The sequence below is a fragment of the Lampris incognitus genome, chromosome 2 (assembly GCF_029633865.1).
Source record: "Lampris incognitus isolate fLamInc1 chromosome 2, fLamInc1.hap2, whole genome shotgun sequence".
Classification (NCBI taxonomy): domain Eukaryota; kingdom Metazoa; phylum Chordata; class Actinopteri; order Lampriformes; family Lampridae; genus Lampris; species Lampris incognitus.
In genome coordinates this window covers 59267375-59290087 of record NC_079212.1, presented here as the reverse complement: position 1 = coordinate 59290087, position 22713 = coordinate 59267375, and the positions used below count along the sequence as shown (strand labels likewise).

Genomic DNA, 22713 nt, shown 5'->3' with positions numbered 1-22713 from the left:
ACCCAAACAATTTCGTGTTTTCCATGAAAAGTCACACTTATTCACCACCATATGTTGTGAAATGAATAGAAAATAGAGTCAAGACATTGACAAGGTTAGAAATAATGATTTGTATTTGAAATAAGATTTTTTTTACATCAAACTTTGCTTTCGTCAAAGAATCCTCCATTTGCAGCAATTACAGCATTGCAGACCTTTGGCATTCTAGCTGTTAATTTGTTGAGGTAATCTGGAGAAATTGCACCCCACGCTTCCAGAAGCAGCTCCCACAAGTTGGATTGGTTGGATGGGCACTTCTTTGAGCAGATTGAGTTTCTGGAGCATCACATTTGTGGGGTCAATTAAAGGCTCAAAATGGCCAGAAAAAGAGAACTTTCATCTGAAACTCGACAGTCTATTCTTGTTCTTAGAAATGAAGGCTATTCCATGCGAGAAATTGCTAAGAAATTGAAGATTTCCTACACCGGTGTGTACTACTCCCTTCAGAGGACAGCACAAACAGGCTCTAACAGGTACTATTTAATGAAGATGCCAGTTGGGGACCTGTGAGGCGTCTGTTTCTCAAACTAGAGACTCTAATGTACTTATCTTCTTGCTCAGTTGTGCAACGCGGCCTCCAACTTCTTTTTCTACTCTGGTTAGAGCCTGTTTGTGCTGTCCTCTGAAGGGAGTAGTACACACCGGTGTAGGAAATCTTCAATTTCTTAGCAATTTCTCGCATGGAATAGCCTTCATTTCTAAGAACAAGAATAGACTGTCGAGTTTCAGATGAAAGTTCTCTTTTTCTGGCCATTTTGAGCCTTTAATTGACCCCACAAATGTGATGCTCCAGAAACTCAATCTGCTCAAAGAAGTGCCCATCCAACCAATCCAACTTGTGGGAGCTGCTTCTGGAAGCGTGGGGTGCAATTTCTCCAGATTACCTCAACAAATTAACAGCTAGAATGCCAAAGGTCTACAATGCTGTAATTGCTGCAAATGGAGGATTCTTTGACGAAAGCAAAGTTTGATGTAAAAAAAATCTTATTTCAAATACAAATCATTATTTCTAACCTTGTCAATGTCTTGACTCTATTTTCTATTCATTTCACAACATATGGTGGTGAATAAGTGTGACTTTTCATGGAAAACACGAAATTGTTTGGGTGATCCCAAACTTTTGAACGGTAGTGTATATATATATATATATATATATATATATATATATATATATATATACACACACACACATATATATATACACACACATATATATATATATATACATATATATGCATGCATTGCTAATGCAATAGTACAATTCCTTCTGAGTTCAAGTCCAGATGATTATACCATGTAAACACTGATAAGTGAACTAGTTAAAGGTGCCATGTGTAATTCTACTTGAGTCCTGGCCTCTATCGTAGTGGGTATTCAGCTTGTTTTCTGAAATCCACTAGCTTTGGATTCCCAAAGAAACTATAGTTCTGCATTTGCTGCATAGTACTGATTACATTTTCTACTTTATTTTATTTTTTTGAGGGTGCAATGACAAACAGCAAAAACTCAGCTGGCCAGGCTGTGTTCCTGACTGCACAGATCTGTGGAGAAGGGGGCACGATTTGTTTGCTTTGTTTTCAAGCAACAGTATTCATCTGCCCCCTGCTGTTATATAACTGTAATATTATGCTCCAGTAAGCCAGAAATATTACACATAGCAACTTCAAAGCAAACCAATGAGAAAAGGGCTAATTCATTGTGGAGCGCCAGGCAAACCAGTACTCACTTGTGCTAATCATTTTACTCTAAACTAAACTTAACATTTAAAAAAAAAACCAACTATTGCCTACAAAATATGAGTGCTTGTTTGATGACAAAAATAAAACTATACAAATATCTCTGTAGTTAGGTGGAGAGTTACCTGTCGCTTTTCTCTGAGGTAGTCAACAAGTAGAAAAATCAAAAGCATGGACAATCAACAATATATATAACTCCAGGACACACAACTATTAGTAAAAGGGTGTACACCCAATCCTCCAAAGCTAGAACACATCTCTAGAGCTTTAACAGCAGTCAAAACTGCTCAACTGTTAACACGTTAAAAATGATTTTTCCAGAAGAAAATTTATAACAAGATAGAGGTAGAAAGTTTCAGTGAACTATGTCAATGTCTGTTGCTAGATAGTTTAGATTCATAAAATCTACCTTTACACTTTTCAATCTAATGGTACAAAAAGCCAAAATGAGGCAGTACAATTACAAATACAACCAAACAGTTCTCCGTGTTTGATGAGGTACATAGCATTTTCAAAAAACAATTTCATCCTTTTTCAGACGTCATAAGTGCTTAAACCCAGGTTGGAGATTAGACACTCTTAGAGAGGCACGACAGTAGCATTTTAAGACATTGGTGCAACACTTCAATGCTGGTGAGTGAAATCCTTCAAAATACAGCTAACGTGGAACAGGCAGGAGGGGAAAAAAACATTTCTGCGAGCATCCTCTCTGTGAGACCACATAAATCGCTCGCCACTTCCAACAAGAGGTTCCTGGTGCTACCGCAATATATGTAAGGATCAAGTCATTGTCCAACGTGATCTTTCGCTCTAAAGGGGCTGCGTCATTCCACAGAGGCTTGTCTGGGTGCTATGGTTGAGCTATGCTGTAGAGACACAACTTTAAGAGGTTTCAAAAGCAGAAACTCTAGCCTGGACCTCAGAAGATGTCCCTCGAACACTTCCCTTTTATCATGTGGTCTGAACTCTGGTCAGACAGAAGAGGGACTCTGTCCAGTCTACTCTGCACCAGCCACTCTGAGCCCCCACTGCATCCAAATGTTGTGAAGATGGATGTTATCAAAAGCAGTGAAATGTTGGCGGTACTTGCACAGGCTCAGCTTGTTTTAAAAGGACAGTTCAGTTTCTGAGGTTTTTACATGTGTTCTACCAACACAGAATCGGGCAGACTCGAGGATACCTTTTTATGTCTGTGTTGTGCAGTTTGACCGTATGTTGAACAGCAAGTTTAGCCTAGCTTAGCTCCGCTGCTGGACATCCACCAGGATCATTACAGTTCCTCTCAAAACAGCGTCTCTGAAGCCAAACATTAATACTTGTGAGCCAAGCATCAACAACTTTTCTTAACCATAATTTTCACCAGGACATGCAAAATTCCAAAAATCATAGTTGTGGACTATTTTTTCATAATATGCTGGAAGACAACAGATATGCATATTATGGAAAGACAGTTCAAAAGCTTAATTTTTAGACTTTTGCATGTCACTGTGAATATGCTGGCTAAGAAAAACTTAACACCGAGCCAATGAGTAAAAAGTATTAGTGCTCAGCTTCAGAGCAGGTGTATTTCCTGTCTTCTGACAGAAGATGCTAGTGATACCAGACACTGAGCCAAGCCAGGCTAAACTCACTGTTGAACTTAACTTCAAACTGCACACACATAACACAGGTATCCATGGGTTTGTCTGACTTTGTAAGAAGGACACAAAGTGGGGCATCCGGGTAGTGTAGCGGTCTATTCCACTGCCTACCAACACGGGGATCGCCGGTTCGAATCCCCGCGTTACCTCCGGCTTGGTCGGGCGTCCCTACAGACACAATTGGCCGTGTCGGTGGGTGGGAAGCCAGATGTGGGTATGTGTCCTGGTTGCTGCACTAGCGCCTCCTCTGGTCGGTTGGGGCACCTGTTCAGGGGGGAGGAGGACTGTGGGGGATAGCGTGATCCTCCCACGTGCTACGTCCCCCTGGTGAAACTCCTCACTGTCAAGTGAAAAGAAGCGGCTGGTTACTCCACATGTATGGGAGGAGGCATGTGGTAGTCTGCAGCCCTCCCCGGATCAGCAGAGGGGGTGGAGCAGCGACCGGGACGGCTCGGAAGAGTGGGCTAATTGTCCCAAGTACAACTGGGGAGAAAAAGGGTGAAAAAAAAATCAAACAAACAAAAAAAAGGACACAATATGAATACCCCACAAACCAAACCATCCCTGTAAAAAGAAAATGTGGACAAGTGTCCTGTATTCGTACTTAGCAGCAATAACATTCCTGACGGTGCATAACAGTTTACATTAATCACCTCATGTGATTTCCAGTTTAGTATTTTGGGTACTACTGGATATAAAACTGGAAATGTATTCTGACTGCCAACAATTACATCTGATCAGTTTTACAGTTATGTTTATGAAGCAATCATCTACTTTAATTAATAAAAAACACTAATTGCTGAATTATTTAAAAACAGTAAAGGCCAAAGACTTCACTGGGACCTCTGTTGGTTTTGGATCCTTATTCTGATGAGCCTTACAAAAACCTAAAGTTTTGTAAGTTTTGTGGTATTTGTGGCATATTGGGTATTTCAGCTACTTCAACTTGAATACAGTTGTCGCCAATACGGCTGAAACACTGTACTGGAGAAAACAGCCTACCTGAAGCTGGTCTACCAAGACCACCCCCCTGGATCTGTGTACTCTAGTGAATTACATTACAGCCAATATCTTCTTGGCAGCTCTATAAAGGAATAAGTCCACAAATTCAGCATGACACTTCTCCATCTCCGCTAGTTCATTTGGGGTGTGAGGGATCTGATGAGCTAAGAGTTCGCAGGTACTTTGACACCTGACATCTACTGTAACATGAAAGCAATATCTTCCTAGGCTGTTAGTATTTACCAGAACACTTGTTCTAAATCGTTATCAATTCGTGGGGTTGTGCTGCACCAGCGTCCACTCTCTTTCGATATGTGCAACCATCGTATGTAACAGCTTTTACTCAAGGAACCACTCCATTTTGGCTGCACTGAAAAGTTGTCTAAGCTCTCTTCCCTCTTACAAACATTCCTTTTTAAATGAGGTAATACTGATGAGGTGATTTGTTGTGTTTAGCTAAAAACTAAAGACTAACACCAAAAGGCTAAATTAGCATGTTTTTTGTTTCAAAATAGAACACACCATTCCAATTTTCCCTCTTTTAGACACATCAGATGACCGTATCTGAAGCCTGCGGCTGTCAATGATTTATGCTCCTCCTGTGCCACACTAGGTTTCTATTGTAATCATTTTCAAGTGCCAGGGATCAAGCAACTTATTGCTGAAAGGTCTGGTAGTAGCGAGGTAGGGAAGTGGAAGTGTTCATAGCGGAACTACTGTACCCCTGAGGTAGCTGGCTGTGGTTATGGGCTCCAGGGCCCTGGGGTACCTGAGGCTGGGGAGGCTGAAGGAGGGTGAAAGGACCTGGAGCCTGGAAGGACAGACCAGTGGAAGAGGATGGGGAGGAGACAGTTGAGGTGGAGGTAGATGGATATCCCATCACTAACCCTCCCATCCCCATGTGAGTGCTATAGGGGGGTAGGCTGAAAGGGAGGAAGCCAAGCAGAGGACCCAGGTCCATGTTAGTGGCACAGGACAGCTCAGCTGAGGAAAGAGAAGGGCTCCTAGAGAGTAGGTTGGTGTCGCCAGCCCCCATCTCTGTCACACCTTGAACTTCAGGCAAAGCATCCCTCTGAGGGGATGCAGCAGATGAGGAAGAGGAAGGGGCTGCACTGGGGTGGGGTGGAAGGCCACTCTGCAGGTCTAGAAGGAAACTCTCCACATCAGTGCGGGTATATGAGGTAGATCCATGTTGGTATCTGGGCATGTTGTTGTAAGGATGCTGTTGCTGCCCATGGAGGTGCTGCTGTTGTTGTGGTGGTGGCTGCAGGTGATGGGGGTGGGGGGAAGGAGAAGGCATGTGGCGGCCCACAGCCATGCCTGATGACAATGAGCCCTGCATAAAGCCATGATGGTGGCCCATTCCTGGAACAGAATTGGCCATGTTGTAGGAATTGTACATGTCCATGGAGAAGGTCTCTGAAGGCTCTTTGAGTGTTGAGCCTGTGTCACAGCTCACTGGGCTGGGCTCCTCCTTCACTGGACATGGGGTGGCGGGAGTCAGGTTGGCCACAGCCGTGCTGGTCATGCTGTTTGGCGTCAGCCCTGCTTCCTGGGCATGGCTCTTCTTCAGGTGGCGTGTCAGATGGTCTCTGCGGCCAAAACGCTGCGCACAGCGTGGGCACAGGAAGTCGCGACGACCTGTGTGCACCACTGCATGACGCCGCACATCCTTGCGGGTGTAGAAACGCCGGTCACAGCGCTCGCATGAGTACTTCCTTTCACGCACAGGCACAGAAACATTTGCATTACCTTCTGGGGGAGGAGGCCTGTCATTGTGGCTGCCCAAGTGCTCCAGGAGAGATGGCGCCCCCTCCGGAGAGGGCAGTACTGCTGCAGAGCTGTGGGCTGACACCAAGTGGCGTCTGTAACCCAGCTGAGTGTTGTACTGCTTCCCACACTCCTGGCACTGGAAGAGCTGCCTGTTGGCCTGATGGCTTTCCTGGACCTGGCTTTTTAGAGGGCCCTGCTGTTGGAACATCATCTAGCAGTGGGAACAGCACTGGCTCTTCTGGTGCACAGGAACTCTGGCCAGGAGCCTGAGCAGATCCAGCAAAGACTCATGGGGATATACTTAGGAGCTGACCATTCGCCTGGAGACCTCTAGCTGTTTGGTTGATTCAGATTGATGGGATTAATGCCAAGTGCTCTTTGTTGAATGTTTGTCTCTTTTGGTAATGACTATTGGTTTCTTCTGCGTTATTTGGGCAAGTTTGTGTCTGGTGCTTGGTTTCTGTGACAGCAGCTGCCATAGCAACCCCCAAAGGGCTGTGGCGGTGAAGAGTCAGAGTGTGTTTGTGTGTTCCCCGAGAGGAGCTGCTGTTTAGGCCCAGAAGAATATGTTAACATTCAGCCAGGTAGAAACATCAGAACCGATGCCGCTGAATCAAAGTCCTGCAGGAAAGAAAAAAAAACCAACAACAATATCTTAATTTGTTGCTTTGATGCAATATTACTTTGATTTAATTTTCATAAGATAACATGGGCTAAATTAAAATTGGAGTGGTGAGTGCAGAATATTTCAGGTCAAACTATGTTGACCAAATATAAAATCTTGCTTCTTTGCCAGGATTTAGGCATTAAGGTTACCCTTTCATCTAGTCCCTTATCATTGATTTTTCTTAAATAATGCGAAATCATATGATAGTTATGACTATTATGGTAACATTTTAATCAGTTATATATCAGAGTTACTCTGCACGTGATCATATGACTTAACTGCCATTTCTTTTGTTGCAAATACGACAATATCTCATAAAAATTACTCATATATATCTCTATATATCTATATATATATCATAAATAACTCATAAAAACTCATATGACAGCAACACACTCTAACATTTGAGATCACAATCATGACTTGGATGGGAAGGCGTAAACAACTATGAGGCTGAAGTGCATATTGTAGGTCATGATTTAAGGATTTTTTCAGTCAAGCTTAAAATCAGAATCAGAATACTTTAATCATCCCAGAGAGGAAATCGGGTTCTTTTATAGACACTCAGTCGTTCCTCATCAGCCACGGTTTAAAGGCTGTGACATGGACTCCATGTGTCGGGTACATTAGTTAGAAGTACACAATTGGAGTAAACTTGAACTTATGAAATTGGACAAGTTAACAAAGTAGCTGCTCATGCAGTGCTTGAAAACAGGGATGAACAACAGTCGCAGCTGGTTCTTGCTTTCAAACTGCAGGAAAGTTGAACATGAAGATGAGACCAGCAGAAACTAAACCTCACTGGCAGGCCTGTGATGGCTCAAAGTCCAGCTAACAAGTCTCTGTGTGAGAACAACTTGAACAAATAATAGACACAACTGTAAATCTTTGGGGAAGTGTACTTATGAAAATCTTTTTAAGTACTGTAAGAGATATGACACAGGTGCGATTCCTCTGTTCACCATTAAGTTGGGTGCTCTGCTGTAGTCAGAAACAGCCTATCAATAAAAATGGTGGTGCTCCAAACACACAACAGAGAGTTACAGCATGGCCTTAGTTAACCATAATTTAGAAGTTCATCAGATGGTCTTCTGATCAAGGCTTCTATGGCCACAACGTGCAAGCCTGAATGTTTCATACAATATGGAAAACTAAAACCACATCTTGAAGGTTCCATGAAGTGGTTTCACTAACTGCCTTGGTGACCAGGCATGTTTAGAAGAAAGTACACGTCAATATGCTGTTGGCTAGGTTCGATTCCATGAAGATCACCTGTCTTCTCAATCTCACGCCCCATTCATGGGACATTTTTTAGTGTACGCCCACAAGCCCAGGATAATCAAATAAAAACGATTGTATTTTCAGGGAGAGAAAGACTATTTCTGGAATATGATGTTAAATACCTATAAATTAAGAGCAGAAATGACGTAACAATAATGAAAATATCTTTCACTTCATGGGACCTTTAACTCTCATTATGTTTTTGGAGTTACGCTATCTCTACAAATGTACTTTTTACTGTCACCTGTGTTACAAACAGAACGGTTCTTGAAAACTGATTTGATTTTGTTTCAAAAAATTGCATCGGGTTCACTTTCCCTGTTGCTGCAAATGTGTTATTTTAAGGAATTTTCCAAGACCTCTACTTTAAAAAGTTGTAGCTCAGCTATTATAAAAGCAAGTGGATGAATTGATCATTAGGGCATGACTTTAACGCTATAAAAAAGAATTGATCACGCTATTGCTAGCTATGTGAAAATAAAACCTAGAGCTGCTATGAGCTCAACAGTTTAGTTTGGTATATTATAATGATATATTATTATTGGTATATTATATTATAATAATATGTATTATATTATTGGTATATTATAATGAAACACCAGCCGGTTTAGTATATCATAAACAAACACCAGCTAGTTAAGTGTATTATAATCAAACACCACCCAGTTAAGTATATTACAATCAAACACCAGCCGGTTTAGTACATTATAATCAAACACCACCCAGTTTTGTATATTATAATAAAACACCAGCTAGTTTATTATATTATAATCGAACACCAGCCAGTTTAGTATATTATAATCAAACACCACCAAGTTTAGTTTAGTATATTATAATGAAACGCCAGCTAGTTTAATTTAGTATATTATAATCGAACACCACCCAGTTTAATTTAGTATATTATAATCAAACACCACCCAGTTTAATTTAGTATATTATAATGAAACGCCAGCTAGTTTAATTTAGTATATTATAATCAAACACCAACCAGTTTAGTATAATCAAAAACAGGCCAATTTAGTACATTATAATAAAACACCAGCCGGTTTAGTATATTATAATCAAACACCAGTGGGTTTAGTATATTATAATTAAACACCAGCCAGTTTAGTATATTATAATCAAACAACTGCCACTTTAGTATATTATGATCAAACACCACCCGGTTTAGTATATTATAATCAAACACCAACCAGTTTAGTATATTACAATCAAACACCAGCTAGTTTAATATATTATAATCGAACACCAGCCGGTTTAGTTTAGTATATTATAATGAAACACCAGCTAGTTTACTTTAGTATATTATAATCAAACACCAGCCAGTTTAGTATAATCAAAAACCAGCCAGTTAATACATTAAAATCAAACACCAGCTGGTTTAGTATATTATAATCAAACACCAGCCGGTTTAGTTTATTATAATCAAACACCAGCCAGTTTAGTATATTATAATAAAAAAATAGCCAGTTTAGTTTAGTATATTATAATGAAACACCAGCCGGTTTAGTATATCATAATCAAACACCAGCTAGTTTAGTGTATTATAATCAAACACCACCCAGTTTAGCATATTACAATCAAACACCAGCCGGTTTAGTACATTATAATTAAACACCACCCAGTTTAGTTTAGTATATTATAATGAAACGCCAGCTAGTTTAATTTAGTATATTATAATGAAACGCCAGATAGTTTAATTTAGTATATTATAATCAAACACCAACCAGTTTAGTATAATCAAAAACAGGCCAATTTAGTACATTATAATCAAACACCAGCTGCTTTAGTATATTATAATCAAACACCAGCCGGTTTAGTATATTATAATCAAACACCAGCCAGTTCAGTATATTATAATGAAAAACCAGCCATATTAGTATATTATAATCAAACACCAGCCAGTTTAGTATATTATAATCAAACACCAGCCAGTTTAGTATATTATAATCAAACACATGCTGGTTTGGTATATTGTAATCAAACACAAGCTAGTTTAAAATATTTCAATAGAACAATAGCTAGTTTAGTATATTATAATCAAACACCAGCTAGTTTAATATATTATAATAGAACAATAGCTAGCTTAGTATATTATAATCAAACTCCAGCCAGTTTAGTATATTATAATCAAACACCACCCAGTTTATTATATTATAATCAAACACCAGCCAGTTTAGTATATTATATTCAAACACCAGCCAGTTTAGTATTAAACACCAGTTAGTTTAGTATATTATAATCAAACACCAGCCGTTTTAGTATATTATAATCAAACACCAGCTGGTTTGGTATATTATAATCAAAAACCAGCCAGTTTAGTATATTATAATCAAACACCAGCTAGTTTAGTATCAAACACGAGCTAGTTTAGTATATTATAATCAAACAACAGCTAGTTTAGTATATTATAATCACACACCAGCCAGATTAGTATCTTATAATCAAACACCAGCCGGTTTAGTATATTATAATAAAACACCAGCTAGTGTAGTATATTATAATCAAACACCAGCTGGTTTGGTATATTATAATCAAACACCAGCTAGTTTAATATATTATAATAGAACACCAGCTAGTGTAGTATATTATAATCAAACACCAGCCAGTTTAGTATATTATAATCAAATACCAGCTAGTTTAATATATTATAATAGAACAATAGCTAGTTTAGTATATTATAATCAAACACCAGCCAGTTTAGTATCAAACACCAGCCAGTTTAGTATATTATCATCAAACACCAGCTGGTTTGGTATATTATAATCAAAAACCAGCCAGTTTAGTATATTATAATCAAACACCAGCCGTTTTAGTATATCATAATCAAACACCAGCTGGTTTGGTATATTATAATCAAACACCAGCCAGTTTAGTATATTATAATCAAACACCAGCCAGTTTATTATATTATAATCAAACACCAGCCAGTTTATTATATTATAATCAAACACCACCCAGTTTATTATATTACAATCAAACACCAGCTAGTTTAGTATCAAACACGAGCTAGTTTAGTATATCATAATCAAACAACAGCTAGTTTAGTATATTATAATCAAACAACAGCCAGTTTAATATATATTAATCAAACACCAGCCGGTTTAGTATATTATAATCAAACACCAACCAGTTTAATATATTATTTTATAATCAAACACCAGCCAGTTTAGTATATTATTTTATAATCAAACACCAGCCGGTTTAGTATATTATTTTATAATCAAACACCAGCCGGTTTAGTATATTATAATCAAACACCAGCCAGTTCAGTATATTATCAAACACCAGCCAGTTCGGTATATTATCAAACACCAGCCATTTTAGTATATTATAATAAAACACCAGCCGGTTTGGTATATTATAATCAAACACCAGCCGGTTTAGCATATTATAATCAAACACCAGCCAGTTTAGTATATTATAATCAAACACCAGCTAGTTCAGTTTAGTATATTATTATAATCAAACACCAGCCAGTTTAGTATATTATAATCAAACACCAGCCAGTTTATTATATTATAATCAAACACCAGCCAGTTTAGTATATTATAATCAAACACCAGTTAGTTTAGTATATTATAATCAAACACCAGTTAGTTTAGTATATTATGATCAAACACCAGCTAGTTTAGTATCAAACACGAGTTAGTTTAGTATATTATAATCACACACCAGCCAGTTTAGAATATTATAATCAAACACCAGCCAGTTTAGTATATTATAATCAAACACCAGCCAGTTTAGAATATTATAATCCAACACCAGCTAGTTCAGTTTAGTATATTATTATAATCAAACACCAGCCAGTTTATTATATTATAATCAAACACCAGCCAGTTTATTATATTATAGTCAAACACCACCCAGTGTATTATATTACAATCAAACACCAGCTAGTTTAGTATCAAACACGAGCTAGTTTAGTATATCATAATCAAACAACAGCTAGTTTAGTATATTATAATCAAACACCAGCCAGTTTAGTATATTATTTTATAATCAAACACCAGCCGGTTTAGTATATTATTTCATAATCAAACACCAGCCGGTTTAGTATATTATAATCAAACACCAGCCAGTTCAGTATATTATCAAACACCAGACAGTGTAGTATATTATAATCAAACACCAACCAGTTTAATATATTATTTTATAATCAAACACCAGCCGGTTTAGTATAATATAATCAAACACCAGCCAGTTTAGTATATTATCAAACACCAGCCAGTTTAGTATATTATATTCAAAGACCAGCTAGTTTAGTATATTATAATCAAACACCAGCAAGTTTAGTATATTATAATCGAACACCAGTTAGTTTAGTATATTGTAATCAAACACCAGTTAGCTTAGTATATCATAATCAAACACCAGCCGGTTTAGTATATTATAATCAAACACCAGCCGGTTTGGTATATTATAATGAAATACCAGCCAGTGTAGTATCTTATAATCAAACACCAGCCATTTTAGTATATTATAATAAAACACCAGCCGGTTTGGTATATTATAATCAAACACCAGCCGGTTTAGTATATTATAATCAAACACCAGCCAGTTTAGTATATTATAATCAAACACCAGCTAGTTCAGTTTAGTATATTATTATAATCAAACACCAGCCAGTTTAGTATATTATAATCAAACACCAGCCAGTTTATTATATTATAATCAAACACCAGCCAGTTTAGTATATTATAATCAAACACCAGTTAGTTTAGTATATTATAATCAAACACCAGTTAGTTTAGTATATTATGATCAAACACCAGCTAGTGTAGTATATTATGATCAAACACCAGCTAGTTTAGTATCAAACACGAGTTAGTTTAGTATATTATAATCACACACCAGCCAGTTTAGAATATTATAATCAAACAACAGCTAGTTTACTATATTATAATCAAACACCAGCCAGTTTATTATATTATAATCAAACACCACCCAGTTTATTATATTACAATCAAACACCAGCTAGTTTAGTATCAAACACGAGCTAGTTTAGTATATCATAATCAAACAACAGCTAGTTTAGTATATTATAATCAAACACCAGCCAGTTTAGTATATTATTTTATAATCAAACACCAGCCGGTTTAGTATATTATTTCATAATCAAACACCAGCCGGTTTAGTATATTATAATCAAACATCAGGCCAGTTCAGTATATTATCAAACACCAGCCAGTGTAGTATATTATAATCAAACACCAACCAGTTTAATATATTATTTTATAATCAAACACCAGCCGGTTTAGTATATTATTTTATAATCAAACACCAGCCGGTTTAGTATATTATAATCAAACACCAGCCAGTTCAGTATATTATCAAACACCAGCCAGTTTAGTATGTTATCAAACACCAGCCAGTTTAGTATATTAAAATCAAACACCAGCCAGTGTAGTATATTATAATCAAACAACAGCCAGTTTAATATATTATAATCAAACACCAGCCGGTTTAGTATATTATAATCAAACACCGGCCAGTTTAGTATATTATAAAAACACCAGCCAGTTTAGTATATTATATTCAAAGACCAGCTAGTTTAGTATATTATAATCAAATACCAGCAAGTTTAGTATATTATAATCAAAAACCAGTTAGTTTAGTATATTGTAATCAAACACCAGTTAGCTTAGTATATTATAATCAAACACCAGCCGGTTTAATATATTATAATCAAACACCAGCCGGTTTGGTATATTATAATCAAATACCAGCCAGTGTAGTATCTTATAATCAAACACCAGCCAGTTTAGTATATTATAATCAAACACCAGCCGGTTTGGTATATTATAATCAAACACCAGCCGGTTTAGTATATTATAATCAAACACCAGCCAGTTTAGTATATTATAATCAAACACCAGCTAGTTCAGTTTAGTATAATATTATAATCAAACACCAGTCAGTTTAGTATATTGTAATCAAACACCAGCCAGTTTATTATATTATAATCAAACACCAGCCAGTTTAGTATATTATAATCAAACACCAGTTAGTTTAGTATATTATAATCAAACACCAGTTAGTTTAGTATATTATGATAAAACACCAGCTAGTGTAGTATATTATAATCAAACACCAGCTGGTTTGGTATATTATAATCAAACACTAGCTAGTTTAATATATTAAAATAGAACAATAGCTAGTTTAGTATATTATAATCAAACACCAGCCAGTTTAGTATATTATAATCAAATACCAGCCAGTGTAGTATATTATAATCAAATACCAGCTAGTTTAGTATATTATAATCAAACACCAGCCAGTTTAGTATCAAACACCAGCCGGTTTAGTATATTATAATCAAACACCAGCCGGTTTGGTATATTATAATCAAATACCAGCCAGTGTAGTATCTTATAATCAAACACCAGCCAGTTTAGTATATTATAATCAAACACCAGCCGGTTTGGTATATTATAATCAAACACCAGCCGGTTTAGTATATTATAATCAAACACCAGCCAGTTTAGTATATTATAATCAAACACCAGCTAGTTCAGTTTAGTATATTATTATAATCAAACACCAGCCAGTTTAGTATATTATAATCAAACACCAGCCAGTTTATTATATTATAATCAAACACCAGCCAGTTTAGTATATTATAATCAAACACCAGTTAGTTTAGTATATTATAATCAAACACCAGTTAGTTTAGTATATTATGATCAAACACCAGCTAGTGTAGTATATTATAATCAAACACCAGCTGGTTTGGTATATTATAATCAAACACTAGCTAGTTTAATATATTATAATAGAACAATAGCTAGTTTAGTATATTATAATCAAACACCAGCCAGTGTAGTATATTATAATCAAATACCAGCCAGTGTAGTATATTATAATCAAACACCAGCCAGTTTATTACATTATAATCAAACACCAGCCAGTTTATTATATTATAATCAAACACCACCCAGTTTATTATATTACAATCAAACACCAGCTAGTTTAATATATTATTTTATAATCAAACACCAGCCGGTTTAGTATATTATAATCAAACACCAGCCAGTTCAGTATATTATCAAACACCAGCCAGTGTAGTATATTATAATCAAACACCAACCAGTTTATTATATTATTTTATAATCAAACACCAGCCGGTTTAGTATATTATAATCAAACACCAGCCAGTTCAGTATATTATCAAACACCAGCCAGTTTAGTATATTATCAAACACCAGCCAGTTTAGTATATTAAAATCAAACACCAGCCAGTGTAGTATATTTTAATCAAACAACAGCCAGTTTAATATATTATAATCAAACACCAGCAGGTTTAGTATATTATAATCAAACACCGGCCAGTTTAGTATATTATCAAACACCAGCCAGTTTAGTATATTATATTCAAAGACCAGCTAGTTTAGTATATTATAATCAAACACCAGCAAGTTTAGTATATTATAATCGAACACCAGTTAGTTTAGTATATTGTAATCAAACACCAGTTAGCTTAGTATATTATAATCAAACACCAGCCGGTTTAGTATATTATAATCAAACACCAGCCGGTTTGGTATATTATAATGAAATACTAGCCAGTGTAGTATCTTATAATCAAACACCAGCCATTTTAGTATATTATAATAAAACACCAGCCGGTTTGGTATATTATAATCAAACACCAGCCGGTTTAGTATATTATAATCAAACACCAGCCAGTTTAGTATATTATAATCAAACACCAGCTAGTTCAGTTTAGTATATTATTATAATCAAACACCAGCCAGTTTAGTATATTGTAATCAAACACCAGCCAGTTTATTATATTATAATCAAACACCAGCCAGTTTAGTATATTATAATCAAACACCAGTTAGTTTAGTATATTATAATCAAACACCAGTTAGTTTAGTATATTATGATCAAACACCAGCTGGTTTAGTATATTATGATCAAACACCAGCTAGTTTAGTATCAAACACGAGTTAGTTTAGTATATTATAATCACACACCAGCCAGTTTAGAATATTATAATCAAACACCAGCCAGTTTAGTATATTATAATCAAACACCAGCCAGTTTAGAATATTATAATCCAACACCAGCTAGTTCAGTTTAGTATATTATTATAATCAAACACCAGCCAGTTTATTATATTATAATCAAACACCAGCCAGTTTATTACATTATAATCAAACACCACCCAGTGTATTATATTACAATCAAACACCAGCTAGTTTAGTATCAAACACGAGCTAGTTTAGTATATCATAATCAAACAACAGCTAGTTTAGTATATTATAATCAAACACCAGCCAGTTTAGTATATTATTTTATAATCAAACACCAGCCGGTTTAGTATATTATTTCATAATCAAACACCAGCCGGTTTAGTATATTATAATCACACACCAGCCAGTTCAGTATATTATCAAACACCAGCCAGTTTAGTATATTATCAAACACCAGCCAGTTTAGTATATTAAAATCAAACACCAGCCAGTGTAGTATATTATAATCAAACAACAGCCAGTTTAATATATTATAATCAAACACCAGCCGGTTTAGTATATTATAATCAAACACCGGCCAGTTTAGTATATTATAAAAACACCAGCCAGTTTAGTATATTATATTCAAAGACCAGCTAGTTTAGTATATTATAATCAAATACCAGCAAGTTTAGTATATTATAATCAAAAACCAGTTAGTTTAGTATATTGTAATCAAACACCAGTTAGCTTAGTATATTATAATCAAACACCAGCCGGTTTAGTATATTATAATCAAACACCAGCCGGTTTGGTATATTATAATCAAATACCAGCCAGTGTAGTATCTTATAATCAAACACCAGCCAGTTTAATATATTATAATCAAACACCAGCCGGTTTGGTATATTATAATCAAACACCAGCCGGTTTAGTATATTATAATCAAACACCAGCCAGTTTAGTATATTATAATCAAACACCAGCTAGTTCAGTTTAGTATATTATTATAATCAAACACCAGTCAGTTTAGTATATTGTAATCAAACACCAGCCAGTTTATTATATTATAATCAAACACCAGCCAGTTTAGTATATTATAATCAAACACCAGTTAGTTTAGTATATTATAATCAAACACCAGTTAGTTTAGTATATTATGATAAAACACCAGCTAGTGTAGTATATTATAATCAAACACCAGCTGGTTTGGTATATTATAATCAAACACTAGCTAGTTTAATATATTATAATAGAACAATAGCTAGTTTAGTATATTATAATCAAACACCAGCCAGTTTAGTATATTATAATCAAATACCAGCCAGTGTAGTATATTATAATCAAATACCAGCTAGTTTAGTATATTATAATCAAACACCAGCCAGTTTAGTATCAAACACCAGCCGGTTTAGTATATTATAATCAAACACCAGCCGGTTTGGTATATTATAATCAAATACCAGCCAGTGTAGTATCTTATAATCAAACACCAGCCAGTTTAGTATATTATAATCATACACCAGCCGGTTTGGTATATTATAATCAAACACCAGCCGGTTTAGTATATTATAATCAAACACCAGCCAGTTTAGTATATTATAATCAAACACCAGCTAGTTCAGTTTAGTATATTATTATAATCAAACACCAGCCAGTTTAGTATATTATAATCAAACACCAGCCAGTTTATTATATTATAATCAAACACCAGCCAGTTTAGTATATTATAATCAAACACCAGTTAGTTTAGTATATTATAATCAAACACCAGTTAGTTTAGTATATTATGATCAAACACCAGCTAGTGTAGTATATTATAATCAAACACCAGCTGGTTTGGTATATTATAATCAAACACTAGCTAGTTTAATATATCATAATAGAACAATAGCTAGTTTAGTATATTATAATCAAACACCAGCCAGTTTAGTATATTATAATCAAATACCAGCCAGTGTAGTATATTATAATCAAACACCAGCTAGTTTAGTATCAAACACCAGCCAGTTTAGTATATTTTCATCAAACACCAGCTGGTTTGGTATATTATAATCAAAAACCAGCCAGTTTAGTATATTATAATCAAACACCAGCCGTTTTAGTATATCATAATCAAACACCAGCTGGTTTGGTATATTATAATCAAACACCAGCCAGTTTAGTATATTATAATCAAACACCAGCCAGTTTAGAATATTATAATCCAACACCAGCTGGTTCAGTTTAGTATATTATTATAATCAAACACCAGCCAGTTTATTATATTATAATCAAACACCAGCCAGTTTATTATATTATAATCAAACACCACCCAGTTTATTATATTACAATCAAACACCAGCTAGTTTAATATATTATTTTATAATCAAACACCAGCCGGTTTAGTATATTATAATCAAACACCAGCCAGTTCAGTATATTATCAAACACCAGCCAGTGTAGTATATTATAATCAAACACCAACCAGTTTATTATATTATTTTATAATCAAACACCAGCCGGTTTAGTATATTATTATCAAACACCAGCCAGTTCAGTATATTATCAAACACCAGCCAGTTTAGTATATTATCAAACACCAGCCAGTTTAGTATATTATAATCAAACACCAGCCGGTTTGGTATATTATAATCAAATACCAGCCAGTGTAGTATCTTATAATCAAACACAAGCCAGTTTAGTATATTATAATCATACACCAGCCGGTTTGGTATATTATAATCAAACACCAGCCGGTTTAGTATATTATAATCAAACACCAGCCAGTTTAGTATATTATAATCAAACACCAGCTAGTTCAGTTTAGTATATTATTATAATCAAACACCAGCCAGTTTAGTATATTATTTTATAATCAAACACCAGCCGGTTTAGTATATTATTTCATAATCAAACACCAGCCGGTTTAGTATATTATAATCAAACACCAGCCAGTTCAGTATATTATCAAACACCAGCCAGTGTAGTATATTATAATCAAACACCAACCAGTTTAATATATTATTTTATAATCAAACACCAGCCGGTTTAGTATATTATTTTATAATCAAACACCAGCCGGTTTAGTATATTATAATCAAACACCAGCCAGTTCAGTATATTATCAAACACCAGCCAGTTTAGTATGTTATCAAACACCAGCCAGTTTAGTATATTAAAATCAAACACCAGCCAGTGTAGTATATTATAATCAAACAACAGCCAGTTTAATATATTATAATCAAACACCAGCCGGTTTAGTATATTATAATCAAACACCGGCCAGTTTAGTATATTATAAAAACACCAGCCAGTTTAGTATATTATATTCAAAGACCAGCTAGTTTAGTATATTATAATCAAATACCAGCAAGTTTAGTATATTATAATCAAAAACCAGTTAGTTTAGTATATTGTAATCAAACACCAGTTAGCTTAGTATATTATAATCAAACACCAGCCGGTTTAATATATTATAATCAAACACCAGCCGGTTTGGTATATTATAATCAAATACCAGCCAGTGTAGTATCTTATAATCAAACACCAGCCAGTTTAGTATATTATAATCAAACACCAGCCGGTTTGGTATATTATAATCAAACACCAGCCGGTTTAGTATATTATAATCAAACACCAGCCAGTTTAGTATATTATAATCAAACACCAGCTAGTTCAGTTTAGTATAATATTATAATCAAACACCAGTCAGTTTAGTATATTGTAATCAAACACCAGCCAGTTTATTATATTATAATCAAACACCAGCCAGTTTAGTATATTATAATCAAACACCAGTTAGTTTAGTATATTATAATCAAACACCAGTTAGTTTAGTATATTATGATAAAACACCAGCTAGTGTAGTATATTATAATCAAACACCAGCTGGTTTGGTATATTATAATCAAACACTAGCTAGTTTAATATATTAAAATAGAACAATAGCTAGTTTAGTATATTATAATCAAACACCAGCCAGTTTAGTATATTATAATCAAATACCAGCCAGTGTAGTATATTATAATCAAATACCAGCTAGTTTAGTATATTATAATCAAACACCAGCCAGTTTAGTATCAAACACCAGCCGGTTTAGTATATTATAATCAAACACCAGCCGGTTTGGTATATTATAATCAAATACCAGCCAGTGTAGTATCTTATAATCAAACACCAGCCAGTTTAGTATATTATAATCAAACACCAGCCGGTTTGGTATATTATAATCAAACACCAGCCGGTTTAGCATATTATAATCAAACACCAGCCAGTTTAGTATATTATAATCAAACACCAGCTAGTTCAGTTTAGTATATTATTATAATCAAACACCAGCCAGTTTAGTATATTATAATCAAACACCAGCCAGTTTATTATATTATAATCAAACACCAGCCAGTTTAGTATATTATAATCAAACACCAGTTAGTTTAGTATATTATAATCAAACACCAGTTAGTTTAGTATATTATGATCAAACACCAGCTAGTGTAGTATATTATAATCAAACACCAGCTGGTTTGGTATATTATAATCAAACACTAGCTAGTTTAATATATTATAATAGAACAATAGCTAGTTTAGTATATTATAATCAAACACCAGCCAGTGTAGTATATTATAATCAAATACCAGCCAGTGTAGTATATTATAATCAAACACCAGCCAGTTTATTACATTATAATCAAACACCAGCCAGTTTATTATATTATAATCAAACACCACCCAGTTTATTATATTACAATCAAACACCAGCTAGTTTAATATATTATTTTATAATCAAACACCAGCCGGTTTAGTATATTATAATCAAACACCAGCCAGTTCAGTATATTATCAAACACCAGCCAGTGTAGTATATTATAATCAAACACCAACCAGTTTATTATATTATTTTATAATCAAACACCAGCCGGTTTAGTATATTATAATCAAACACCAGCCAGTTCAGTATATTATCAAACACCAGCCAGTTTAGTATATTATCAAACACCAGACAGTTTAGTATATTAAAATCAAACACCAGCCAGTGTAGTATATTTTAATCAAACAACAGCCAGTTTAATATATTATAATCAAACACCAGCAGGTTTAGTATATTATAATCAAACACCGGCCAGTTTAGTATATTATCAAACACCAGCCAGTTTAGTATATTATATTCAAAGACCAGCTAGTTTAGTATATTATAATCAAACACCAGCAAGTTTAGTATATTATAATCGAACACCAGTTAGTTTAGTATATTGTAATCAAACACCAGTTAGCTTAGTATATTATAATCAAACACCAGCCGGTTTAGTATATTATAATCAAACACCAGCCGGTTTGGTATATTATAATGAAATACTAGCCAGTGTAGTATCTTATAATCAAACACCAGCCATTTTAGTATATTATAATAAAACACCAGCCGGTTTGGTATATTATAATCAAACACCAGCCGGTTTAGTATATTATAATCAAACACCAGCCAGTTTAGTATATTATAATCAAACACCAGCTAGTTCAGTTTAGTATATTATTATAATCAAACACCAGCCAGTTTAGTATATTATAATCAAACACCAGCCAGTTTATTATATTATAATCAAACACCAGCCAGTTTAGTATATTATAATCAAACACCAGTTAGTTTAGTATATTATAATCAAACACCAGTTAGTTTAGTATATTATGATCAAACACCAGCTGGTTTAGTATATTATGATCAAACACCAGCTAGTTTAGTATCAAACACGAGTTAGTTTAGTATATTATAATCACACACCAGCCAGTTTAGAATATTATAATCAAACACCAGCCAGTTTAGTATATTATAATCAAACACCAGCCAGTTTAGAATATTATAATCCAACACCAGCTAGTTCAGTTTAGTATATTATTATAATCAAACACCAGCCAGTTTATTATATTATAATCAAACACCAGCCAGTTTATTACATTATAATCAAACACCACCCAGTGTATTATATTACAATCAAACACCAGCTAGTTTAGTATCAAACACGAGCTAGTTTAGTATATCATAATCAAACAACAGCTAGTTTAGTATATTATAATCAAACACCAGCCAGTTTAGTATATTATTTTATAATCAAACACCAGCCGGTTTAGTATATTATTTCATAATCAAACACCAGCCAGTGTAGTATATTATAATCAAACAACAGCCAGTTTAATATATTATAATCAAACACCAGCCGGTTTAGTATATTATAATCAAACACCGGCCAGTTTAGTATATTATAAAAACACCAGCCAGTTTAGTATATTATATTCAAAGACCAGCTAGTTTAGTATATTATAATCAAATACCAGCAAGTTTAGTATATTATAATCAAATACCAGCCAGTGTAGTATATTATAATCAAATACCAGCTAGTTTAGTATATTATAATCAAACACCAGCCAGTTTAGTATCAAACACCAGCCGGTTTAGTATATTATAATCAAACACCAGCCGGTTTGGTATATTATAATCAAATACCAGCTAGTGTAGTATCTTATAATCAAACACCAGCCAGTTTAGTATATTATAATCATACACCAGCCGGTTTGGTATATTATAATCAAACACCAGCCGGTTTAGTATATTATAATCAAACACCAGCCAGTTTAGTATATTA

The 22713-nt window shown here is 34.5% G+C and overlaps 1 protein-coding gene across 1 annotated transcript; it reads right to left on the bottom strand.

Annotated features, from left to right (window-relative positions):
- Nucleotides 1-4867: 4867 nt before the first annotated feature.
- On the bottom strand, nt 4868-6424 carry LOC130107013 (zinc finger protein PLAGL2-like). Its single transcript, XM_056273400.1, has one exon. It carries the CDS (start codon nt 6399-6401, stop codon nt 5073-5075), a length of 1329 nt encoding a protein of 442 aa, XP_056129375.1. The 5' UTR covers nt 6402-6424; the 3' UTR covers nt 4868-5072.
- Between the last annotated feature and the right edge of the window lie 16289 nt (nt 6425-22713).

What these genes read in the sequence shown, in the direction of transcription:
- LOC130107013 (XM_056273400.1), bottom strand. Translation starts at nt 6,401, where the DNA reads ATGATGTTCCAACAGCAGGGCCCTCTAAAAAGCCAGGTCCAGGAAAGC.